This window comes from Galendromus occidentalis, unplaced genomic scaffold (assembly GCF_000255335.2).
Source record: "Galendromus occidentalis unplaced genomic scaffold, Mocc_1.1 scf7180000077440, whole genome shotgun sequence".
Classification (NCBI taxonomy): domain Eukaryota; kingdom Metazoa; phylum Arthropoda; class Arachnida; order Mesostigmata; family Phytoseiidae; genus Galendromus; species Galendromus occidentalis.
The window spans coordinates 818,083-843,033 of NW_003805428.1; the positions used below are offsets into that span (position 1 = coordinate 818,083).

Sequence of the window (24,951 nt, forward strand, 5' to 3'; positions counted from 1 at the left end):
CCCCATAGGTACACAAGGATAATGGATCGCCGACAGTCACATCGGCTCCTCTCCCTCGAGCCGGAGCGCATTTTTGTACGATGGAAACCGCCCGAATCTACGGAAGGTCTCATTGAAAGAATCATTCCAATCTCTTTATTTTACATTCGGTAACTACATTTATTAAATAAACATGACGAATTGAGCGCAGAAGTCGTCAATAAATAGATGATGATTCTCGATCGATCGGAATGAATGGAGTGTAGGTGATAGTGGTGGAGAATCACTTCGAGGTTGCGGAAAGGAACGCGGGAAGGACTCGCTCAGCCGAGAGACAGATTTTAGCTCCGAACCTGGCGGAAACTCGAAGCTCAGGAAATAGGCGATGGCATGAAGGGGCGATGGAATTCGGTGGGAAGAGGTGGCGGGCGAGAGTTCAATAAGAAACTTTCAGGGCAGGAAGATGTATCACAGAGGAGAAGGACGCTGATTGTGAATTGATGGGTGGAGCGTTTATGATGGTGGAAGTTCGTGAAGATGAACTTGCTGAATGTACTTGATGGCATCTACTATGGCAATGGCTCTCGATCAGCTGCTCAAGCTAGGGCTTGTGGTTCAGTTCTTCGCTCCGTATTTCTTCTCGCCCTGCTCAATGGCCTTCGAGACACGTTCCAAAACATCAGCGATCCCCTCCAAGAGAGCTGGGTTGACTGTGGGGAGCGAGAAAGTTCTCTTCTGTCCTTCCCTGAGGAACAGAGACACCCCGAGAAGAGGAAGCAACAATCCTCCGAGGCCGAGAACCGCGAGCGCGGGCAGAGCGTTAGTGAGCATGTTGGGTAGACCAGCGGCTATCGTGCTCATGAGTCCCGAAGCGCCATTGCTGAACATCGACAGGAATCCACCGGAAGCTGCGGAAGAGAAAACAAAGGAATTTTGAGAATTATGATTCACCGAAATTTCTTCTGGAAGTTGGTTCGGCGAGCGCATACTCTCTGTTCTCGTATTGCCTCGCGTCTCGTCCCAATAGGTGGTGTTTGTACAAAATTGGGGATGTTTCCTTTTTTCCTCCGACCGGTTTCCGATAATATATTTCGAATATCCGCAAACGGTGGAATGAAATTCTGAACCGACAGAAGTAATGTTTTGGTAATCTTGGGTGACCAGCGTCCTCCTCGATCAGAGCCGTCGAAACTAGATGATGATGATCATTATCTCCATGGACATGAAAAAATAGCTCGGGATGCGGCCGACGGAGGAGCACGGCGAAAAAAGAGGTATTTGACCCATAAGGAATGTCTAGCGGTACAGACGAGTCGTTGATCTACGAATCAATGCGACGACGACGGTGAGCGAAAGGCGTTTTAGACGCGATGCTCGTGGCCACCCCGCCAAGTCGCAGAAAACTAAACGTCAAAACGCGGGTCATTGAACCCAACTTGACCCAGTTCCTCGAGGAGGCGATCCCGCTCAACCCAGATATTCTCGAGTGGGCCCGACTGTGGGGCATCCGGCGACCGCAGATGGTGCTATGGAGGACAGACAGACAGACCACCGAGTGACGGACTTTCGGGTTCGGATTCACGCATTCGACGGATTAGCTCCTTGTTCCAAAAGTGCCGCAGATGACCGAGAATGCGAGACCGCGCACGGATCTAATCTGAAGATATGGGTCAGGGGAATCGGAGAAATCATCGAAGCTCTCGCTTTCCTCGCGCTTTGTCGTCCACAGAAAACTTTCCCGCCTTCCGTTCGGACAATGCCATCCTTACGCGGGTTGAGATTTTCCTGATGGTTTCAGGAGCTTACGAGGAGTGATTTCGCGGAAAGATGCTCAAGATTTGCCGCTGTCCTCAGCGATTCCATGAGACGCGATTATCCGATGGGACAAGATACAGGAAAAATCGTCTCTGCGGGTGCCGGGAAGACGTGGAGCCCACCCAAGTATCTCCCCTGGGACTAATGGCTCTGGATATATGACATCCTCTGCATAAACGCTACTATAGTCGAATGAAAGAGACCCAAGGAAAACTACATCGTACACACCTAAACCCTGACGATTAACGGTAGCCGCTTGGTAGAGGTTAGGATCGTAAACGACCTGGTGGTTCTGGGCAACGGCCACAGAGGCGACCAGGAGGACACCGAGAAGTACAAACGATCTCATGGCGAAGTAGTCCAAAGGTTCAAAACTCCAAGTTTCACGCACAGACACGGCTTGCCAGCGACTGACTGAGTGTCAAGGTAATCGGAGCCCAGCTAAATACGCGCGAACGCCCCAGAGCCGCGAGAGGATCGGCCCAGATACTTTTTTCGGAGAGGGGGATGCGACGCCGCGCCGTCGTTTCGAGAAGCCTATAAGGGGAAAACGATGACGACCGACAAACGAACAAGAGGACGGACCGACAGACAGTCGAAGCGAATGACTGGCTGGCTGGCTGACTGACTGACTGATGGACGAATGTATAGATGCATGTTTGGAAAGGACGAAAAAAGAAAGGAAGGAGAAATTTCGCAGAAGGGAGAGTAATGGCAAGAAATGTGCGGTCTGAAAGGCTGATCTCTGATCGAGCAGCGGCTCTGGCTCACCACTCGGGGCGGGGCGAGGCACCCGATTCCATATCTACGGTAGAATCTTCCAGGATAATCGATGACGGAATTTTCCAAGGAATTCGCGCGTCTTCATAGGTCGCATCGAGCGGCGATATCGTGCATGGGAACGGTCATCTTTCGTATAGTTAATTCGACGATAACGGACCGAAACTGGGACCAGCTGACGAGTTAAAGTCTGATCTCACTCCGGGAATGAGGGAGATAGCTCAGTCCCTTCTTTCGTTCGCAAATATCGGCGTTCAGACTAGGCGAGTATTTGTGGGAGTCTACGAGGCCCGGTTCACACCGCGGTCAGAAATATTCGTGTGCGCCAAAGTCCACCCGAAGACGGTGCCGCATTCAAGCATGAGATCGAGTTGATGGCAGCGTTGATTCGGACCCTTCACCCTCTGATTCGATGACCGGCTGACCGGTCCGGAGTCCAGACGGCTCCCTTTTCCTACAAAAATTCCACAAGTAGAAAGGGCGCGAGTTAAAATTCAGAAGAGCTTCACAGAAGAATTGCGTAATCCATTGTTCGCTCCACACAGCCCGATCCAGCACTCCGCGCCAAGAGCTCTAGACGGAATTTTATTGGCTCTAAGGTATTCCTGCTCTTCAAACAGTCATTCCATAGACATTTCATTCTTATGTAAAGATCCTTATGTAAAGAATATCTACGAGCTTCGGTTGAGCGAAGTCCGGCTGAGAAAACGCACAGAGAAGCGAGCATAGCAATTAATTCAACGAGTTCCCCGACAGAGACCATGGTGGGTTCGGCCACTGATTGGAATCCACAGCCAGATGGAAGCTCGAGTTTCGAGGCAAAGCATTTTCGATCGAGTCCCCTCACCATGTCGAGACCTGCCGCGATTCGGTCCTATCCCGTTTGGCGATGTGACGTCCTGCGCTCCCGCACATAATGGATATTCCGAGAGCGAAATCCGAGACGGCGCTTCTAGGAAGGCGAATCGCCTGCGGGAATTGACCGACTTTCAACGTAATGCTTACAAAATTTAATGTTACGGTCCGCCTCTGGTTTCGATTAATCAACCGTCTCTGGATTCGGATGAAGAGCGAGTCGGAGCAAACACCGAACGACAAGAGAACAGCTCTGAGAATTTGCGGAGAAGGGGGCGCCCCCGGCAATTGTTCCGCTCCAACTCGGAGACCATGTATTGTTCGAAGGTGGCGGACGGCTCTGTCAAGAAAATTATTAAGCGATACTCGATTACGTCCTTCGATCCGAACAGCACTTTAGAGCATCTTTGAAACGCGACGCAGATGGGACTGAAGAAGCCGTGGGATCGCTACAGAAGGTGACACCCAGTGGTATTTGTTCCACGAGCGCGGAGCGGAGAATGCTTCAAATTAGAAGGCGAATCTTCTCTTTCTCGAAACAAACGTCTTCAGAGACATACACGTCCACTCGTGTTCGCTTGTAGAAATGCAACACAGTCAACAGGCACCAAAAGCGGTCTGGGTGACCCAGTGGTACACATCTATAGCATCTACCGGAGGGGAAGCGGAGCTGTCGCCAGACGTCAACGGCAAAATATCTGGGTTGCTCTATGCTCAAAATCAGGTGGATTGGAGTGTACGCCACTCATCGGGAGTGAATGGGGTTGGATCAGGTTGGATCTTCTGCTACCCATAATTGGATGGAATGAGAATCTGAATCTTGATTAAATCCATAAACTCTGCGGAGATTCCTGCGCCTCACGGAATTTCTGATGTGAGATAAATGAAGATGAATAGCCAAGTTCCCTCTCACTGTGTTGCGCTTCACTGGATCTTACCTCCTAAGTCCGAATCCATTGAGGACGATAGCCGAAACCAGTGAAGGGAACTTTTTCACGAATCACGTTGGATTTTTCCTTGCCAATCTCTCGAGAGACCCCATATCGACGACTGCCCGACAGATTTCTGGGAGAAAAAGAGGAATCACACAGATAGAACCCGTCTCCAATTTCCTGCCGGGATCAATTCGTTCAATTTTACAGCAGATCGTTCCGTCTCGCTATCGCGCCTTACTTTTTGGTGAACTGACGCTTCCAGGGAATCTCTCAAACATCCAACCCATGAGCTTTCTCGGCCCGGGCTAGTGCATACAAGAACATAGTCCGAATAAGGCCCTAGATCCAAGCTAGTCCCGAAGCGTAGTGGTCGGAAGTCAATCACGCCCACCGCCGAGCCACCAAGTTGTCGACTTCCGAAGATTCTCATCTTCAGCTGCCCCGCTGCATTCCTCCCGAAAGCTACGCGATGAATATGAAGGGAGGGAATCATCCATGCAATAGGAACACACTCTGTATACCGATGAGACGACACGGGATTTATCGCCAGAATTGGAAGTTGCTCCGATGGAGCCGGAAACACGGATTCTTCGCGAGCTAATTGTGTCCTTGGATCGACCCATTCCCTGCGGGGAACTTTCCCAATCCCATGGACCCAGTCAAGCATTTTCCCGGCTAGGATCGATTCCGTCGTCCATCGGGCAGAAGGATTGATTTCCTGGGAGGAGTGCGGGTTCGCATCAGTTTGCTCGCGGACTCACGATATATGGGGCATTCTAGTAGCATTACAGATCATTGAAAAGTCACCTCGTCGAAGGGATGGGACCGGCCCTAGGGACAAACTCTGTGTGACATGAGGGAACAAGCGATCTTTCACATCGCGGAATCGATCACCCAGAGGCGATCGAACAGCGATGCTGAAAAGTTGCTCTTCAGCCTTCTCCTGTACTCTCCCGAGAAATCACACGCTCGAGACAAATATCGGAGCAGAGTGTGACAGTTCCTCTCGATGGAAGTCGCCAGAAAAATATCGCGGCAGCATTCGTCGTTTGAATGAACTTTAGTGACGTAATTCCGCTCGCAGCTGTTTGTATGGCATAATTCGTGGCGCTTTCTTACAGCTTCTTCTTCGCCGTCTGCGCCGTTGTCGTCTTCTGCGAAGCGTTTCTGGGAAGATAACGGTCTGCGACGATACACTGCTTGTTGCGCGCTGCTTGGCACGACATACTTCCAATTGGGGACACGAGCCGCGGCGCATACCACTGGATTGCCACTAGAGTCATCGGCGCTGGAGCCACCTCTGGACCCGCTGCAGTTGGTCGAATAAATCTGTAGATGGCACTCGTCCCCCGGTCGGTGGATCGCTCCATCCACGTGTTCGATCTTCGGTCGCTTCTCCCTCCGTTCCGTCGCCGGCTACAGGTTCTGGTCTGAAGCTTTGGGTCACACATTGCCCACGGCAACACGCCATCCCTTATTCCCCGCCATTTATAAGTGAAAGCGGGATTTCTTGTTCGCTGGACGTCCTCACGTCAAGAATATTCCAAGCCTGTAATGAACGGGTCACAGATTCCTGTTCGGAGATGAGAAAATTCCACAGCGAGACGACACTTTTCAGCATGCCGAAGAGGAATCACACAATTTATGCTGAGAGGCTTTCACGCTTTTATTAGATCTCTCTCGAGAAATTCATTCGGATGATCTTTGACCAAACGAGGAAAATGACAGCATCGTCCGGTAAACAAGTTCGTCAATCGACTGATTGATTGATTCATAGATTGATTGATTGATCGATGAAAAACTACAATGTAAACAGCCTCGGCAAACTCGGGAGAAATAGCCAGATATCACCGGATATGACTTGGACAGTTGAGTCGCAGTCGGTATTCATCAATAATAATTGTCCAGATTTAGACGTCTCGCTCCCGAGCGCACCTAGTGGCGAGCTCGACCCTGAATCAATCTCAACGGCACCCGAGAGTCGTGGAGCATGAGCGACAGCTAGTCGAGGACCCGAAGAATCTGCGCTCCGGATGGAGCTCCGATGCTTCAGAATCGTTCTGGCTGCCGACGTCGGCAGGGAGCTCACCGGTGGGAGAGAACTTCGGCGTTGAAAAGTTGAAAGACCGCGGTAAAGTTATTCCACCATGTGGGGGGAGTAGATCTTCGACACAAACTCATTTAGTGTCAGCTCGCAAGGAATGCCTCACGCTTACTGTCGGACCGTGAAACTACAGTCGTTCAGAATCTCATCCTTGCTCGCTCGCCCCAGTTCTCTTCTACAATGATCGTCTCCGAGGAAAGACTGCGGTATCACGCATCGCGTATTTACACAAAGGCTAAATCACTCATGATTTTCTCACAGAGTCTCGTACAATGTATATTATATTTACACAAATTAAGTCGTTTCGCATTAAGTTTTGCACATACAACGCTCATTTTCAGTCTAATCAACAGACAACAACATTGAGGTCAGAGCCGGGAACCTCCTCAGCCTTTGGTAAGCTCCTCTCTCAGCCAATTCGGAGCTACTATCTTCAACTGGCCTAAGAGTTTTGACAGTTGCACATTGTAATGAAGATAGAATTCTTTTAGTGCGGTCGCACACTGCGGACACATTTCAGGATACTTGCGACCTTTACTGGATCCGAGACACTTGCGTTTGCCATCGATTTTCGAGCAGAAAAATCCTTTCCGGGGATCGAATTCCAGGTGGTATTGGTAGTCCATGTATGGTGTGACCTGAGACAAGGATCGCGTTTTTAGCGAAACGAATGTATCGGTATAAGGGTGTGTGAATGAAGTAATCGCGCTGAACATGGCAGACAATGCCGGCGCCGGCCATTCCATGTTGAAACTCCAATATGTGATCCGAAACCTTCACCATCGTGTGTCTATCCACCATAGGAATAGGGGAAAGAAGGGAGAGAACGAGGTCGATGGATTGAGTGCGCCGCCGCTTACTCTTTAGAGAAATATCGGAACGGGAACTTACCTGCAGAAAGTGCTCCAACTTGTTCATAACTTCCACTGGTTTGTGTCGAAGTTCGTCGCCGTCGATGATGAAAAGCTGGAATATAACATTCCGCTCAGCATTCGATCTCCAGTTCCATGAGGAGTGATTCTCGAGTTTCCGCGCGGATATGGGAAAAATCTTCGTTCGAGTTGAAAATCGGGGAGCCTCGGTTCGACGAGACTATAATTGAACGTACCTGATTGTTCGGGAAGAAGCTCAGCCAGCGCTGCAGATGCACAGCGTATAGGCCAGGCTGCAAGCATCTACTGCGAAGATCTCGGAGAGCTTTCGGCGATGTTTCATTCGCCAATACAACTTCGAGGAAAGAATATTGAAGCGCCGTTGGATCTGCGTGGGCTTTCTGGTGCTGGAGGGAGAATCATGAATGTCTCAAAATCCGTGGAAAACATTCCCCGGGGATCTGACAGGATGGCTCCAAAAACTCGGCTGATACAAGATGTGGAGTGAAACCTCAATCTTCTGAGGAGTGAAATATGTGATGAGCGGGTGTTGCGATCAATCACCTATGGGGCCCAGCTTACCTGATACCAGGAGTAGGCTCTTTTGGCAGGATTCGTCAGGATCGCCACCAGTTTCGCCTTCGGCAGCAGAGCATGGACTCTCTTCGGAGCCATTTCGTTGTCGAAGTAAGTAGCGCTCTTCTCGAAGAGTAAGACCTGGGAATGAAGAGAAATAGAATCGGGGAGGACAGCGAGAAGTTCTCGTCGGGGCTGATGACGAGCGTAGTGGAGGTTCGATCCAGCGCAAGGATTTCGTTCAGCGTACCTGAGAGTCATTAGACAGCGGGAAGAATCCACGGTACCAATCGATGCCGTTGAGGTAACTTTTTTCGTTGTTGAAGAACTGCACCTCTTCAAAATGCTGAGGTGAATTCGTATTCGACTCGATTGCCGGGTGCTCCTTCAGAAAAGAATACAAAGCCGTTGTGCCCGTCTTCTGGGGTCCAATGACCAGGAAGTTTGGCAACTGAGAACAGCTCTTGTTCCGACTCCAAATCACCTGGTGCCGGGGGTCATCACAAGGGTTCCCCCAGAGAGGCATCACCTCGTCCGGGTACATGGCAAAATACTTCTCGCCTAGCTGAAGAGGTGGAATGGTTGACAAGTGCAGATTCGTCCAACACTTGACGAACCGAATGGCCGTCTCGAAGGTGTACAGCGCGAGGCGGTCGTTGGCATAATTAGAAAAATGTGTCATGAACACGTTGATTGTATTGAACACGAATTGATAGAACAGCTCGCCGCCATGAATGCTGTTCTCCAGTTTCTCCTTGCCGCCAGGGTATTTCTCGTAGAAATTCGTGTGGGTGTAAAGCCCACAGGTTTGTCTTGGAAGAACCATTACTCCACGATGAACGAAGCCTCGGCGGAGCCGTGGCGGTCTCAGGTGAGGATACTCCTCGGTCGAGGTGACTTTTACGTCCCAGACTTTCTGCCAGGCGTCATAGAGCGGCTCGTGGATCGGATAAACGCCCGAATGGTGCGGAGCGACCGAATAGTGTTGGTTGGCGGGAATTCCCTTCTGAAGGGCGAACTCTCGATTCAGACGCATTTCGTTCTCGAGAATCGTTTCATTCTCATAAAGATGAGCTTGAGTATGACCGAACATATGACAGAACCACCAGAACTCGTTCGAGTACGCTGAAATCGAGAACGCGACGTTACATCATGCGATCGGAACTCAAGTGAAAAATACTCCCCATTCAGTCAACTCCGTCAATTATAATTGTAAGAGAGCTTGATGCTTACTCAACAAAAGGTCTTCGCCTCGATTCTCTATCGGATAACCACGATGGAAGTGCCGTCCGGAGAACCCTAAATTGAATTGGAAACCCGGAACCATTTCACGTAGTCTCGATTGAGCGGCTCTGAGGGCTTCAACATCCGCCGGACGCATACGAGTCCCTCTCTCTGAGACAAAAATGTCGTCTACATCAATCAATATATGCCTCTCCAGAGGAAGCGAGAGTTTTCCTGAAGAAACGGAGATTCGATATTAGCTGACCCACGTTTTCGCCGCCCCTTCTGCTGGCATTGCGGTAGGTCCAGATCCTTCGTGCTCTTCAGGCTCCAATGAAGGCCTACGGCCTGAAGCAGGTCCTCATGTCGGGGACATAGCACTCACCGTGCGATAAATAAGAAATGCTGTCGAGGAATATGAGTTTCAACAACCAGAAGGATGAAAACCCTGATCCGAACAGTATCCGGCGAACTCCATCGCGAAGCCCTTCATCTTGCATAACCGCACCCATCGGGTTCACATTGCCGAGCGCCCTGACCTATAAGGGATTCACTGAATTATCCTCGGAACGTGGTATTCACTCGCTGATTGGATCCCCCGATGGGTAAATGAATCAACGATCGAGACTTCTCGTCTCCCCTCGTTTATTTGCCCTCACCTGCATTACGGGAGTATAGGTTGAATGATTGCTTGACATCAAAGTCCATTCTCCTGGATATTCGCCCAGATGATCCCCAGCCCGACACATACGGAGGACAGGAGATAATGGGTTGAGGAATGGATCGAAAACTGACGATACGTTCCCTTGCAGATTCAGAGACAGGGAAGTAACCAGACGGGGATGCGGATCCGTCGTCGGTTTCAGAAACCTGAAGGATGATGCGGGATCAGATAAAACCTCAAGACAGAACAACTTCTGAAGAGAGAGAGAACAGAATTATGCTTACCCGATTATTCCAACAGAATATTCCCGGGCATATTTGTCCAGCAGCTCCCGGTTCCATTTGTGCAATGAGAGGTAGCGGTCGAGATTTTCGAAAACGATCACGGCGAAACGACCTGCGAACGAAGACGAAAAATTGCCTTCATCGATCCTCGGTCAATTTCCTTTGATTCGCCAAGGATTTCTCACCGACACGGGCACGCTGAATGACATCATGGAGAGCGAGAACTCACCTCGGTCGATATTGGTCAAAGTTGGCAGAGTCCGCGTCGAGACCTCACTTCGATACCTGTGGGAATCAAAATAAATTCCGATGTCGAAGCGGTCTTCAGGGATTGCAGTGGTCTGACGGGGAGGACGAGCGATATACGCTTCAGGACAAGGATTCCGGATGGAATCTCAGATGGATATTGGGAAACTCACCGGATGCGCGCTGCCTCGAGCGTTTCAGTTATTAGTTTGCCGAGTTTGGAGTAGGGAGTTTCCACGAACACCAACACCCTAGCATCCAAGCGGAGTTGTGCCGAAGATCCGTGAATGTTGGAGAGGATAGAGCTGGATCCTCCTATGCGACCCAGGAGAAAGTAACATCAATGAGCTGAGTCTCTTCCCGAACGAGCTTCCATCTAACTCCGGAGAATTCGGACGATCTTCTGCTATCTGAATCTAAATGTTTAAGAGAAGCAGCTCGTCGGCCTCGACAAAATATTCCCGTTTTCGAGTGGACTCTGGTTTCGCGCGATCAAATGAACCCCGTAGAGCTCAAAGAAAGCGACATATGCCTTATTTACTATTCATGTTTCGAGTGCGAATTTTAGCTCGATAAGTCCGCGTGATATAATTGATAGTTATATCGAATGACGATTATGCATTGCGAAAGACTACCAGGTGTCCGTGTCAACTCGAGACACCAGAACCTTCGATCAGGATCGGTCACTTTTGGCTCGAATTAGCTGGCTCCGCCGAGCCGACCACATGCGTGACGGAACTTCAACGCGCGACCTACCGAGTTTAAAAGGGAAAACTGGGTCCGATGGACATTCAAATGTGACTTGAGGCGGTGTGCTCCTCTGGAGTCCCCAGGACCTGCGGAATCAGCGATTCGCATTATTAATTTTCGGAAGACTTTCCCGACGATAGCCGACGTCCATCGGCATAGGAGCTCCGAGAATCATACAAGTTTCAGGCTTCCATCCGGGCGGCACTCGAGGCTACCTAAGGATATTCCGACATGGAGTTCGTTTCTCAATGATCGGGAGCTCATCCGTTGGGCTAATCGAGCGTTCCTAGGCAGCCGAGCTCGTCGCATCACGGTGAAATGTTTACCCTTCGAAGTCCGCTCCCTCCTTGAGCCGCAATATGCTGCCTGGGCTGCCAAGTCTCTCAAATGACGAGCCAACTCAACCTTCCCATCCAGTTTCATCGGAGGACTCGGCACGTCAGGAACCCTAAGAGATATGTCCCGGTCCCAGAGTACCTATAGCATGTATCTGAAGGATCGAACTCACTCTTGGATGGTACCGGTGGCATCGAGGATTATGGCGAAGTACACGAGAGTTCCAATACCCACAAGAAGGGCCAACAGGAGTCCTCTTCTCAGAGATAGATGGTATGGAACACAGCGTCGCATCTGAAAATAATCATCTCACCGTCACACGGCAGACTTTTTAACTGGGAAAAAACATCTCTTTCAGACCAGCGCACACCTCTCCGAGACTTCCCGGGGAGCTCCATCTCGAGTTGGCAGCGCGGAGGATCTCCAAGAGGAGTTTTTCATTCTCCCCCTGAGCGGTCGGGGGCAATCAAAGCAGTCATTCATAATAATTATTGGCGACGGGAATTTGAGGTGTTGGGGATCTTTACAGTTCGAAGACTCATTCGATTATTCCAATTACCCCTGTATTCGTCCCATCAGTAGCGAAAACAAGATAAGAATTGGAGCAGTCAGCGAAGTCAGAGAAAGTAGAAGCACATTCCGAGTCACCCCTCCGTCATCGTTTCCTAATACGGAAAGCGCAGTCTATCGACTGAATTGGCGGAATTGGAATCGACGAATGCGCTTACCGTGTTACGACCCTCGGACCATGGCCGTGGTTTCCTCTCCTCCTGGACGAAGGCGCCTGATTAGCCCTCACAACATCTCACAAAGTTCCGATTCGCTCTTTACCGCATCCGAATAACGTTCGAGAGCGTCATCGAATGCCTACAGTCGGTTGTGGTGTCTATCAAGAGAGCGCGTCGCCATGTTGTTTTTACAGTTGCAGTTCCGAAGCCTAGCGCCGGTGAGAGGGAGAGCAATTTCGGAAAAAAACGCTTTATCCGGAAGTTCGGCGGATACTCAGCTCGAATGCCGCCCGTCGAGCACCGTGGTATCTCTAGCCGCCAGTACAGGAGATTCCCGAACCTTCTTATCCGAGTTTGGATCGGGTATCGTCAAAAGCGCGCATCTGGCGGAGACTGCGCTCGTTGGGATCCACGGCATTCCGAGCTTTAGGGCCTCCGTGTTGAAGCACACACGTTGTGGTGAGCCGACAATTGATTGAGGTCTTCATATCATTTTGGAGCTGCCTCTCTTGTGTGGAGCCCGGAGCATTGATCTCAGGTAGCTACAGCGACCGGGTGGACAAACAATCCGGGGAATCACGCCGAATATGACTCGGATCTTCCAAGTGTATCGGGGTGCGCGTCCCTGGAGCGTTCGGTTTCGAAGGGATGGCGCTATCGGAGTCACGCATTTTCCGGTCCGACGCGCGGTCACGGCTCGACATTCGGTCCGAGCTGCTCTATCAGAATGATTCGCACGAGATCTGGGGACGTGCCGTGGAGCGCCAGCGTACGCGTGTAGGCTCCTGAGCCAAACTTCCCTGAAATTCGACGCCTGAAATAATGCGACTTCCAGGTATCGACAATGGGAAACGTGCAAGCTTCGACAGCACCGCCCGGTTCTCCTTCCGACTTTGCGCCACCGCCCCCTCCACCTCCCGAAGGAGAGAAAAAGGTGAGTCCTTGCCTCGGACTCTCGCAGTCACCGAGGTTCCCCCACGAAACGCGCGATTCCGCCAATAACACCGAATCAACCTCGAGCTATGGAAGTCGAGAATACTTCAGGTTGCGCGAATTCATTTTACAGGATGCGATCGTTCAAGACCTGCCAGAGAACCCGGGCTCCCTAGAGGACCTTCACAAGAAAGTCAAGGACTTGATGCCGATATGTTTCGAAGGCGCTCGAGTTATTGTGAATAAGGGACTCAGCAACAACTTCCAAGTGTCGCACACCTTGAACATGAGTAATTTGACGCCGAAAGGCTATCGATTCGGAGCGACTTATGTCGGCAAGACCCATTATACGCCGGAGGACGCTTCCCCGATCCTCATGGGTGACATCGATCCATCGGGAAATCTCAATGCCCAGTGCGTATCTCAATTATCTCGGAGACTGCGAGGGAAGATGGTCGCTCAGGTCCAAGTGAGTTATTTTCTTCGAAACTAACTATTCACAGTCCGGAAGCAGAACGGAAGCCCTCGATCGAGATCCGACGTGATCCAGATCTGCTAACAGATTTACAGGATAATAAATTTATTCTTCATTAAATTTATTCTTCAATAAATTTATTCTTCATTAAATTTATTATTCGATAATAAATTTATCTGCTTACAGGATAATAAATTCGTGACCACGCAATTCTCCGGCGAGTACACGGGAATAAATTATACGGCGACACTCTCGGCCGGTAACCTTGATTTCAAGTCGCGGTCAGGGGTTCTGGTTGCTCAGTACCTACAAAATATCCAGCCGAGAGTCGCTCTTGGTGCCGAGTACGCTTACCAGTACGCACCGCAGATACCAGGTAAGGAACCGAGCGGATCTATTGAGCGAAATTGTCGTCGAAGAATCTCGGGATGGACTCACGAGCGAGATCGAACTTTTCGGTCCTCCCTCCCCATGTGTTGATCGACGTCGCGCGACCGAATTCCACGAGAAAATTTCACCCTAATTGGATACTAATCCTTCTCCTCCCTTAATTTTTCCCTCATCGGAATCTTATTTCGTGCAGGTGGCGGAGTTTCGGTTCTATCCCTGGCCGGCAGATACACCGGCGAGCAGTGTGTCATCGCTGGCACTTTGGGTATGGTTTCAGCTCACGCATCGTACTATCTCCGAACTAACTCAAGCACACAAGTTGGGGTTGAGGTCGAAACGAACTATCGTATCGGAGACAGCGTGGCGACGCTCGCCTATCAAATGGATCTGCCAAAGGTATGTGCGAGATTTCCGACCGATGTCGGGCGGGGAAAAGGGGGGGGGCTTCCCGACGAATTCTGATCGTGACCTTAGATTTCTTTCTCGTACTCTATGATCACGAACTCGAGCCGTACCAGATCTCGCGGCTTATCTTATGCTCTCCCATAGACCTGCACTACTATGAACTCGACATTTCTTTCCAGGGAAATATGGTATTCCGAGGCATGGTAGATTCCACCTGGACGGTGGGAGCCGTAATGGAGAAAAGATTGGCCCCTCTGCCGTTCACCTTCTGTATGTCGGCCATGTTGAATCACGTGAAGGGATCCTCACGCATCGGCTTGGGTCTCATAATTGGTTAAATCGATTCTGTCTGCTAAAGACAAATGGAGATCGAACAAAACTATTGTTGATTGGTGGCTCGATGCGGAACCCAAAAGTGTGTCTCGTGGAGTCGAGAAAAACTAGATCGGTGTGTGAGAGCGGAGGAGCGAGAGCATTTCTCACGCTCTGTCGGCCGACTTCTGGATCTCGTTCAAGAGAAGAAACCTGATGCGAGGTTGACTGTGGAATTGATTTCGTGACGAAGTATTTGGATTAATCGGTCTGTCGCCAATAGGGTTCCAGAAGCGCTGTCGGTTCCAAGCCTGCGTGAGTTCAACGATCGAGTGGTTAGAATGCGTCGATATGCAGAAAAGTACATTTAAGATGAAAGTGAGCGACTTAGTTGAAAAATGCCGGTCAATGAGGGGAGGGAGATGCTTTCCTTCTGCTGGGGAATTTGACAAACTATCGCTGACCGTGAATTTTTGTAGTAGAAACGCGTACAAGGAAATAAATGTATATCTAGAGCACATTTTTTCTAAGAAAAGTCGAGAGTATTTAGTCGGAGAGATACAGAAAGGAGTGATTCGAATGTTCCGGTAATCTCAGGCAGTTCGACGTTTCTGTCGGCTACCTCGAGTTTTCTCCACAATCGATCCAAATCGACTATTTCCTGCCATTCACAATCAGTCTCATCTCCAAGGCCGGGAAAAGTCTTCCACGGTGATATCCTTGGAGCTCCCGAGCCTCGTCTGGGTTTCGGGGAGTCCCGTTAGACGGAACAAAATTTCTGAGCCGTAGCTCGTGGACGGCTTGCTCCCGAATTCGAATTTGGCGCCTCGGCGTCAGCGCGCGGGGTCCTCCCTTTCTAGAGTACAGCCCGTTCTCCTCTCTATCGAGAGCACACCGGTTAGTGGTGGTTTTCGAGAAGCGAAGCGAGGGGCTCCAGACGATAAGAGCATTCTTGCCGTAGACTCGTAGCCACTCGGAAGCGCACGGGCTAGCGTGCAAGCGCCTACTCCGGAGCGCCTCTTTATCCGCAGAGCGAGCGTCTACGTCTACGTGCGCGTCCGTCGTTCGCCCTTACCCGCCATGACATCGCGCCTCGTGACGTCACTTATTGGTCTGGGACTGAACAGTAGTAGCAGCAGCAGCAGTCAGCTGGCGAAGAGGAGCCTCTCCATTGACGGAAGAATATCCGCCGTCACAGCCGCTGCCCATCCTACCAACGTAGGAGTCGTTCAGATCGGAAGTCATCGCCGTCCGATCCATACCACTGCTGCGAAAATGGACGGTAAAGTCATCCTAGTGGAGAACACCAACCGCAACATGCGTGTGATGGAGTACGCCGTCAGAGGACCCATCGTCATCCGAGCTGGTGAAATAGAGAAGCAACTAAAAGACAAGGTAAGGACCGGACAGCCTGCCGCCTCCTCGACTGATTACCAATCGCCGATGACGACTGATAGCCTCGAGTCGTGCGACCGTTCACAGATCCTCGATAGCGTGGAGATGCAATCCCTGCGCGAGATCAATCCAAGAGATGATGTTGAGGAGTTCGAGATCACGACGCGACGCGCTCACTGTTCGGTTTGGAATGAAGCTCTTGGCAAGTGCCGCCGAGCGTTGATTCACTCTCACAACCTCTATTTGAGCTCAGATAGAACCGTAAGAGGGAACAAAGCGTCTCGTTCATCGCCTTCTCGAGGTGAATAATCTCGCTTCTGAAAGTGGTATTCCTCAGAGTTTAGTCGAACGTCTGGAACTCTTCCAGATCGACTCGACGTTCAGCGAGGTATATCGAATTGTGGCTCTCTTGAAGTCAATTCTCTCTGAATATGTCGTGCCCGGGAAATGACATTGAATGAGACCAAGGACACGATTTTGAAAGAGTCACAGCATCTTGGGAAATAGATTAATCGAGAATATCGCTTTGAAACAGCATTGATGTGCTCCTTTTCCCCGCCGGGCTTCCCTTTGCCTGTTTTTGCGGAGTCCATAGAGCTTGTCATTTGGTGAATCCGACTTTGTGAATCCCTCACCGCAATAAAAGACGTCCTGCAAAACGACCTGTGGACAGCGGTGGATAAATAGCCGGATGATTACATCAAGATTGTTCGAGTGATACCGACACGGAATCGCTAAGAACACGAAATGGCACGAGCTGCTGTCCGAACTGAGGATCCGACTCGAGGATAGCACGCCTGAATTCCCGTTGCGTCGGAATGGGGGCATTATTCAGATCTAGAATGCAGTTGTCACGTCCGTTGTGAGAGCAGAACATACTACAGCGTTGTATTGACCACGCGGGATGTAAACAGAAGTTTTCCTAATTCCAGCCTGGTTCACTCCCGTTCAAGCGAGTAATTCGAAGCAACATCGGCGATTGCCACGCGACTGGGCAGAAACCAATAACGTTCATCCGTCAGGTATGACGTCAAAGGCTTGGAGATTTCCTTCCGTATTTCATCGAAATTTCCGCATTCCTGAAAATCATCTGAGTATCTCACGATACCATCATTATCGCCGCTCCAAGATACTTCGAGCTACGAGGATCAGAAAAGTGGCTATCTGCAGCTCGGGTTATCTCCCTCCGGACTGTCAGGCTCCGAAAAGTTATTAATCATCGAGAGCTCCGGCGCACCACCCCCTCTTATTCTTGAAGATCTTTCAAGCTAGCGGCTCCCCCTCTGAACTCGTCCGTACCTATTCTGGGGAAATAGCGGCGATAAGACGCCGCATCGAGCTCCCTTCGTATTCGATCTGATCGATTCCGATTACCGAAAATATTATCATCGATGTGCGACCCCTCGAGAAATTTCCGATTTTCCATCAGGTTCTTGCTACATCGACGATGCCAGACATGTTCCTCCAATCGGATGTCTTCCCCTCTGACGTACGCGCTCGAGCGGAAGAAATTCTGAAATCCTGCGGAGGTCAATCCGTGGGCGCCTACAGCGATAGCGCTGGCGTTGCCGTCATCAGGAACCACGTCGCGGAGTACATTTCACAGCGGGATGGTGTGAAAACCTTGCCGGAGAACGTCATCCTCCAAGGAGGAGCCAGTGAGGCTGTCAGGGTAAGGAATACCCAGAGAGCAGTCACAGCCGCGCCGCTTCTGAAGCTACCACCATCATTCTTGATAATTTAAATTTTCATTCCATTTCAAGTCGATCCTCTCGCTGTTGAACGAGCCAGTGGACGGACAAAGACCCGGAGTCATGATTCCGATCCCTCAGTATCCGTTGTATTCAGCTACCCTCGCCGAGTACAACATGGGTCAAGTCCCCTACTATCTCGACGAGGACAACAACTGGGCTCTGGACATTCCTGAGCTCGAACGGGCTTTCCTGGAGGCTAAGAAGAACAAAATTCACCCGAGAGCAATATGCATCATCAATCCTGGAAATCCCACAGGTGAGATCCCCTCTGACAGTGCGCTCCTCTGAAGATGCCGATCGCTGCAAGGAGCGAGACCATCGAAAACCGAAAAGATGCTGACCATTCATTATTCCAGGTTCGGTTCTTTCCGAGCAGAACATCAAAGACATAATCAAGTTCGCATACGATCACAATCTGATGTTGTTGGCGGACGAAGTTTATCAGCATAACGTCTACATCGGAAAGTTCTTCTCGTTCCGCAAGGTGCAAGCGGAACTCGGTGCTCCGTACAACACGCTGGAGCTGGTGTCGTTCATGTCCGCTTCGAAAGGATTCATGGGAGAGTAAGTTGTGGATGGCAATAGCATGCAATCGATTCAAACGTTGGGCCGGCTTCTCGGGGAGGAACATCAAACCGTATGACATTCGAGTAAATATTCGCGATTCCAGATGCGGTCTTCGCGGTGGTTACATGGAGATCGTGAATTTTGATCCCCAAGTGAAGGCCACGCTCTTGAAAGCGATATCGGCCAAGCTTTGCTCCACCATACTGGGCCAGATCGCGATGGATTGCGTCGTGAGGCCACCCGCCAAAGGAGAGGAATCCTATGATCTCTTCATGAAAGAACGAACCGAAGTTCTCGAGCAGTTGCGCACTAAAGCTCGGATGGTCGCGGACACCTTCAACACTTTCGAAGGTTTCAAATGTAACGCTGTAGCCGGCGCGATGTACGCATTCCCACGTCTGACGATTCCGCAGAAGGCTATCGAAAAAGCGAAGTCGCTCGGGCAAGAAGCGGATTTCTTCTACGTGAAGCAGCTGCTCGAAGAGACCGGCGTCTGCGTTGTTCCAGGCTCCGGTTTTGGTCAGAGACCAGGAACGTACCATTTCAGGTGAGCTCAATCACCTCCTTATCCTTAATTGGCCCACACGATCCAAGATCCTTAACGTAACTGATTCGACGACACTATCGAGAGCTGACGATCAGAAACTCCGGTTTGTGCTCTAATCGTTCCGCATTTTTTCCAGAACAACGATATTGCCCCCCACGGATCAACTCAAAGAGATGTTGAATCTATTCAAGGAGTTCCACCAGAAGTTCATGAAGGAGTATAAGTGAAAATCTCGTACTCGAACTCGTCCTGAGTGACGTGGCGTCATAGGACCTCGGAGTGGTTATCGAAGGCCAGAGTGTCTTCCTGAATTAGATTTAGCGAAAGTCTTTCCGAACGCAATCGTGGCAAGTCTTTCAGAATACCTAGCTGTACGAGCTGGTAAGGTCCACATTTAGCGTGTTAGTTGATAGGTCTGTGCAGTCACTCCGAGAACGAAGATTTTCACGAGCGACGTACGAACATAGATCAATCGTTGGCAGTTCACCGAGGGGGTCATTAGAGCACTGTCAGTATGTGCCGGACAGCCTCTTCCAAAATGGACAGCGTTTACTGTTTGACGAGCAGGAGGGCTCCTATCTCAGTCACTTGTTTCCTAGCTTGATTCAGTCTGTTGTCCACCAAACTAGTTGTTTCGCATTGTCTATCCCAAAACGCCGATGCGAGTCCTTTTGGTTCGGATGTATATATGAGAACAATTCTCCGAAGCAAGCCTCTACATTATTTTTTAATTAAAGCCGACTGACTGTTATTTTATCCCAGAGAGAAGCATGATCGCATTGATGCATATGGATTGTGAGTGATACATACTTCCTTGATGGAAATACTCTTTTGTCACTTCATTGTGGAAGGAATCCATGTTTCCCCGAGCTCAAGCGCTGATATCAGATCTCAATGCGATCGGCGAATCCGACCGGGTGAACACACGGGGAAAAGATTGAAAATACAATCGAATAAGGAAAATACTGAGTCTAGTCGTTTTCTCCCTTGATATCGTGCAGAAATATCCCCTTCATCCTTATGAGCCAGTTCAGCCACTCCATCAATCGAGTCGGACGACGCCGGTCGTCGGATGCACGAGCTCTCACCGTTCTCCCACGATAGGAGAGACTCCACGCCTGGGTCCTCTATTTCTCAGGTCATGAGGTCTACATGTCTTCAGTATCATATGGGCTCAGCCATCGCGGAATCAGGACCCAATTTGAAAACCTGACCCAAGGAGGACCACGAGGAAATTCATCCAGCCAACCGCTGCTCCGAGCAAGTCTCCCCTGTCTTCCACATCCCGCAGGGAGTATCGTGAGTCGTTCTGCACGGTGGAAGAATTATACAAGGGGAAAGAGTTCTTTTCCATAGCGGCCAGAGCTTGGGGTCGCTATAGAAAGTGAACTCGACTCCACCGTCTACGAGAGGGGAGAAATCATCAATTGACACCCCGATCGCCATCCGAAGTTGTGCGAGGCTCGATACCATAAAACGACGCCCGCGTACCGCGCGATGGTGAGACGAGCTATCGATGTCAACGTCAAGTCAGGAGATAGCAACTTAGGAGTCGAATGCTCGGACTAATTCGGGAGGGCGGACCCCCGTGGTTGTCCACAAGTCGAGGTCGAAGGCGTGCCCGGAAATTCCCGAGAGGGGAGAACTGGACGGGGTGCCGGGGTCTATGTTAATCTTCTTACACATCCGAGCGCTACCTCGGTGCCGCGGGGGGCCAAGAAGGAGGAATCGAAGGCGCACTTAAACTTCAGGTGGAGATACGGTTCGTCTACACATCGCTACCCGACTACCCGGTCGCCGAGAAGTGCCGTAGTTCCGTGATGGAGGCTGGTATGAGCGTAGCGATTTAGAAAACAACACCTTTTCGGGATGGACTACGCAGCCAGAGCTCTAGAGCCCGGGCCTTGTTGCTCACATTGGTCCGAGGACGGATACAGAGAACGAGTGAAGCGAGGGGATCGAGGTCGAGTACCTGCTCTTCCGTTTGGGAATTTTGTGAGGAATATCTAGCCGGCAGCAGGGATCAGCGATTTCACCGGAGGGCGGACTGCGATTTCTCCACTGATGGGAACCCCGGAAATCCTGATCAAAAAAAATATGGATCGAAGAAGGAACGGTTACAGCCATTGCAGCTTTAATAATCAGCGTATAGTAATGTTTATTATTGATCTTTCCCTTCCCCCGGCGATTTAGGGGCACGTCCTAATTTGTTCATCATTGTCAACGCCGTATTCCCATCAACGGCTTCATCATTGTCAACGTGAAAGTTCAACATCACTTTCTCACATATTCGATCCGATGACCTCGGATGATGAGGTCCGAATAGTCCTTGATCATTTTTCGCTCACTATCAATCCGTATGATTTCAAACCTTAACTATTTTACAAGGTACAAACGCGGCGGTGTCAAGGGGTCAGTTGTCGTCGTATACATAGCGAGAACGATTAAGATAATTCATTTCAATTGTGATAGACTGAGGAAGTGGATCACCATCGAGGTCGTCACCGAAGAACGAATCAATAACTGCGATTGTGAGAAATGTTCCGAGTATTCCGGATGTGAGATTGGAAAGCAGCAGCTGAACTGCGATCGACACTCTATGGTACGAGATACCGTGTTACTCCCGTTTCCTTAAGGGAAGCAAGAATCCGCAGAACAATAATACCAGGGGAAATCCTCGGCAGCAGGACGATTTGTTCCCTCAAGCTCGACTGATTGCGAGTTCTGTGGACCGTTTAAGTGTTCTAAGCAGAGATGGAAACACTACCCTCCGGGAGAAACGAGAAACAGAGGCGAACAAGCACAAGAAGCAAAAAGAGAACACTAAGGTTCTGCATCAGGTGAACGTAGATGCAAGCGATGCTGTTTGCCTACCCACTTTTCTGGACATGTGTTCCTTGGACTAAGTGTACCTAAGCGAGAAGAGGGTGAGTCCGAGCCCGCCCGCTGCCCGGTCGGCTTAAGTAACGAACGCCAAGCGAGCAAGTAGGCCACCCAATAAGCTCTCTGACCCTACCTCTACCGATCACCTAAACTGCGTCTCACGGCAGCCACGGAACTGCAGTCGATAATTGATTATCAGCAATATGTTAGAATTGATGAGTGAGTGAGTGAGTGAGTGAGTGAGTGGGTGTGGGATCGATCGGCAGATCCGTCGATCAATGGTCGATTCAGTGAAGCACAGTATATTTCCTCTGAAGATTCATTGCTAATTCGCTGAAACGTATCTCATGTATGTAGATTGGAAACTAATTGGCCCCTCTGTTCCAGCCTAAAACTATCGTAGGCAAGCTGAACGTCATTATTGATTCGCTAAAAGTTAGAACGGAGATAATAATGAACGTGTCGGCGGTGCGTAGGTATCCAATGGCGTGCTTTCAAGGAATAAAACGGAGCTGATCAGAGAAATACTATTGTAGGGAGACGAGTATAATATAAGGATTGATTCGAAGTCAGAACAGGAATTATGGCAAATAGTCGAGCGATGGAATGGGAAGGGAAAGATGAGCAGCGGAGAAAAAAAATGCATTCCGATCCCACGCGCTAGGATCATAGTGACTTTCCAGTTGATCTGTTCGGTTATTATCGGCTTGCTTATCTCCCGCGCGCAACAACGTTCACACGTCAATCAGCTGGCCCGAAAGCCTCCAATAGCGAAAGTGTCAAAGTTGTAACCTATCGAACTTGTCCACACATAAAGTCTTCTATACGACTCATGATAAACCTGTTCGACGTCCCACTGTCTGCTCTCGATTCAATAGTACAATACAGCCGTATCACGGTTCGAGCTCGCCCCGTGTCACACAGCCTTTCGATCAGGTGACAAGTGCAACGTTCCGCGTGACAGCCTCAAGTGAAGATCCTCATTTTCATTGGAGCGGAATTTCTCAGCCTTGATAGGAGTTAGGAGCTTTGTGTTTCTGGCTCATCTGGGAATTTCTTCTCATCTGGAAACGCATGAGGGAACGGTCTCCCTCAAGCCACGAGTCGGGAGACCTTTCACAGCAAGTTGGTCAAGCCAGCGGAACGTGTGAGGTTTAGACGTGGCGTACATGGCACATTAAAGCTGCAGCCGGGGATAGAATCACGTTGATTAATAATACTGTGTAGCCGAGCTCCGTGTGCAGAAGAATATCTCCGAGAGAATGGAGGATTCCTTGCGCAGAAAACAGAAGCATGGAGCCAAAGGCGTATACATTGCGTTCACTGCTGGAGGAACCCTCATGGTGTGTAGTTCGCCAATCGAAAGATTCTTGAGGGCAATTCTTCGTCAGAACGAGTTGATCCATCCACGGTCCTCTATCGAGTAGCGACGTGAATTTATTCCAGCTCTTTTGTAAACGGTGAGAGTTTGGGAGATCGACCTTATGAGTCCGACACCCGATTGGATCAACTCGATGAGAGTGATTAGAGAAATTAAGGGCATACGGTGACGGATAGTATTTGTGATCAGAATTATTTCAGACTTCGATCATGTATTCAAGATTTGGTCCTTTTGCCTCCGGGTAATTATTCCGTGTTCTATGGGTCGATTCATCTCACAGTTCGACTTCTCAGCCACCTAAGCCACAGACGTGCACGGCGTCGGATGATTCCACGAGACACCTCGAGGATGGATCTCAAGCTCATCCGAGTCCGTTCTACCATGATCACAATTATGCACTGGTTGGATTTGTGAGAATTCATCCAGAAACTCGGCGTGATTCAATAGCACTTGGACGTATAAATATACCAGCTTTGTCTAATCTATAACCTGGTAATCTCCACGTCCTGGTCGAGATTCTGATCGAATGTTGCATAGTCTTCCTGTTCCGGTGATTTCTCTTCGAGCGAAGGCGTCTTGTCGGCAAGCCGGAAAGCTTCGAGAAATTCATTGAAGTCTATGAAGCCGTCTTTATTGATGTCAATTGATTTGGCCAGCTGCTCTATCTGGTCTTTGCTCATGGGTTGCTCCGCGTGTTGTCCGAGAAGATCGCACGCATCTTGAAACTCTTGCATGGAGATGAGGCCTGCAGAGAGTGGGACAATATGTTATCGGGGCGTGTCGTCGATGGCCCGGAGGAGGAACGAACTCAGGGGAATACATCGGAATCCGACTTCCGACAAGGCATCGGCTGATCGCATTGGATACGGGAAAAGTTCATCAGACGCCAGACTCACCGGAGCCATCTTTATCCATGATCCGAAAGATGGTTTCCAAGGCCTCTTTGTTTCGGTAGAGACTCTCAAGGAAGGAAGGCCCGTTTTGTGCGAGCGCATTGGTCATGTAGTACTCGTCGAAGGTGCTCTCATAGTGGACCAGGCCCTTCTGATGGTCAACCTGCGCGATCTTGGGACAGAGCATCCTCCAGGTCACCTTCAGGCCAACAGTCCGCTCCATGATATTGCACCAGTCGCTTATTTTCACAGTGCCTGCGACGAGAGAGGGAAATTCTTCATCATAATCACGTTGCCGGAATGACTCTTATAATGGGTTTAGCACTCTGACGACTTTCCTCCGCCTGGAGCGGACGAGAGAGAGAGAGAGCGGATCGAGGGAATCCGGAGACATAGAGAGGAAATCAGCTCGGGGAGGACGTAATTCCCGCAACGCGCGGCAACTCCGCGGAACCATGAACGAAGAGATTTTCGCCTCCTGTTTCAGCGCTCCCGCCCTCATGCCCCTCACCGGGGTCAAATGTCATCAAATACGAGCTTTCCCGACTGTTCGAGAGAAGATCGAGAGTCCATGGTCTCTTCTCTCTTCGTGGGCCCCGCAGCCCGAAAAAACGCGAGAGACAATTCCCCGCCCCCCCCCCACTTCCTTCTCTTAGAAATACATAGCTCGCAGATAGGCGAGCGATCCGTGCTGCTTGCTCACCGGAATTTGAGGGATCGATCAGCAAGAACTCTTTCTTGAGAAGGGATTGACAGGCGAATATATGGTGTTTCAGCTCCCGCAACGCGCTATGTTCCATTAAACCGCTCCTGAAATCAAAGTGACTGTGAGCACATGAAGCGAGCATTGTAAATGCAGGTGGAGGCA

The 24,951-nt window shown here is 50.1% G+C and overlaps 5 protein-coding genes across 5 annotated transcripts in view; 2 read left to right on the forward strand and 3 right to left on the reverse strand.

Annotated features, from left to right (window-relative positions):
* Nucleotides 1-141: 141 nt before the first annotated feature.
* LOC100903460 (uncharacterized) lies at nucleotides 142-2,204 on the reverse strand. The gene is made up of 2 exons (XM_003743128.2): nucleotides 2,023-2,204; nucleotides 142-887 (listed from the first exon to the last, which is right to left on the reverse strand). Exons 1-2 carry the CDS (start codon nucleotides 2,141-2,143, stop codon nucleotides 595-597), a joined length of 414 nt encoding a protein of 137 aa, XP_003743176.1. The 5' UTR covers nucleotides 2,144-2,204; the 3' UTR covers nucleotides 142-594.
* Nucleotides 2,205-6,018: 3,814 nt separating this feature from the next.
* Nucleotides 6,019-11,908, reverse strand: sfl (N-deacetylase and N-sulfotransferase sfl). The gene is given in 14 exon segments (XM_029111415.1): nucleotides 6,019-7,106; nucleotides 7,360-7,434; nucleotides 7,577-7,747; nucleotides 7,923-8,057; nucleotides 8,167-9,041; nucleotides 9,150-9,374; nucleotides 9,526-9,679; nucleotides 9,800-10,010; nucleotides 10,089-10,200; nucleotides 10,318-10,373; nucleotides 10,508-10,690; nucleotides 11,087-11,170; nucleotides 11,593-11,714; nucleotides 11,791-11,908. Coding segments are annotated over 13 exon segments (2,655 nt in total). The 5' UTR covers nucleotides 11,791-11,908; the 3' UTR covers nucleotides 6,019-6,854.
* A 670-nt stretch (nucleotides 11,909-12,578) lies between these two features.
* On the forward strand, nucleotides 12,579-15,198 carry LOC100903608 (Translocase of outer membrane 40). Its single transcript, XM_003743129.1, has 6 exons — nucleotides 12,579-12,686; nucleotides 12,984-13,082; nucleotides 13,215-13,550; nucleotides 13,743-13,932; nucleotides 14,140-14,342; nucleotides 14,531-15,198. Exons 2-6 carry the CDS (start codon nucleotides 12,993-12,995, stop codon nucleotides 14,687-14,689), a joined length of 978 nt encoding a protein of 325 aa, XP_003743177.1. The 5' UTR covers nucleotides 12,579-12,686; nucleotides 12,984-12,992; the 3' UTR covers nucleotides 14,690-15,198.
* Nucleotides 15,199-15,571: 373 nt separating this feature from the next.
* On the forward strand, nucleotides 15,572-19,831 carry LOC100898839 (alanine aminotransferase 1). The gene is made up of 7 exons (XM_018639486.1): nucleotides 15,572-16,058; nucleotides 16,991-17,080; nucleotides 17,488-17,730; nucleotides 17,822-18,068; nucleotides 18,169-18,376; nucleotides 18,483-18,926; nucleotides 19,063-19,831. Exons 1-7 carry the CDS (start codon nucleotides 15,744-15,746, stop codon nucleotides 19,151-19,153), a joined length of 1,638 nt encoding a protein of 545 aa, XP_018495002.1. The 5' UTR covers nucleotides 15,572-15,743; the 3' UTR covers nucleotides 19,154-19,831.
* A 3,700-nt stretch (nucleotides 19,832-23,531) lies between these two features.
* The window catches only part of rdgC (retinal degeneration C), a 64,295-nt gene continuing 62,875 nt past the window's right edge, over nucleotides 23,532-24,951 (reverse strand). The window contains exons 12-14 of the mRNA XM_018639494.2: nucleotides 24,787-24,893; nucleotides 24,087-24,338; nucleotides 23,532-23,935 (exon numbers count right to left, since the gene is read on the reverse strand). Coding sequence (XP_018495010.2) covers nucleotides 23,673-23,935; nucleotides 24,087-24,338; nucleotides 24,787-24,893 — 622 coding nt within the window. The 3' untranslated portion in view covers nucleotides 23,532-23,672. The remainder of the gene's footprint in view (nucleotides 23,936-24,086; nucleotides 24,339-24,786; nucleotides 24,894-24,951) is intronic.

Bases quoted from the DNA above. Each gene is read 5' to 3' on its own strand.
- LOC100903460 (XM_003743128.2), bottom strand. From the start codon at position 2,143: ATGAGATCGTTTGTACTTCTCGGTGTCCTCCTGGTCGCCTCTGTGGCC. The intron at 888-2,022 runs GTGTGTACGATG...TCTCTTCCGCAG, and splicing joins CGTTAATCGTCAGGGTTTAG to CTTCCGGTGGATTCCTGTCG.
- LOC100903608 (XM_003743129.1), top strand. From the start codon at position 12,993: ATGGGAAACGTGCAAGCTTCGACAGCACCGCCCGGTTCTCCTTCCGAC. The intron at 13,083-13,214 runs GTGAGTCCTTGC...TTCATTTTACAG, and splicing joins CTCCCGAAGGAGAGAAAAAG to GATGCGATCGTTCAAGACCT. The intron at 13,551-13,742 runs GTGAGTTATTTT...ATCTGCTTACAG, and splicing joins AGATGGTCGCTCAGGTCCAA to GATAATAAATTCGTGACCAC.
- LOC100898839 (XM_018639486.1), top strand. From the start codon at position 15,744: ATGACATCGCGCCTCGTGACGTCACTTATTGGTCTGGGACTGAACAGT. The intron at 18,377-18,482 runs GTAAGTTGTGGA...TCGCGATTCCAG, and splicing joins TCGAAAGGATTCATGGGAGA to ATGCGGTCTTCGCGGTGGTT. The intron at 18,927-19,062 runs GTGAGCTCAATC...CATTTTTTCCAG, and splicing joins CCAGGAACGTACCATTTCAG to AACAACGATATTGCCCCCCA.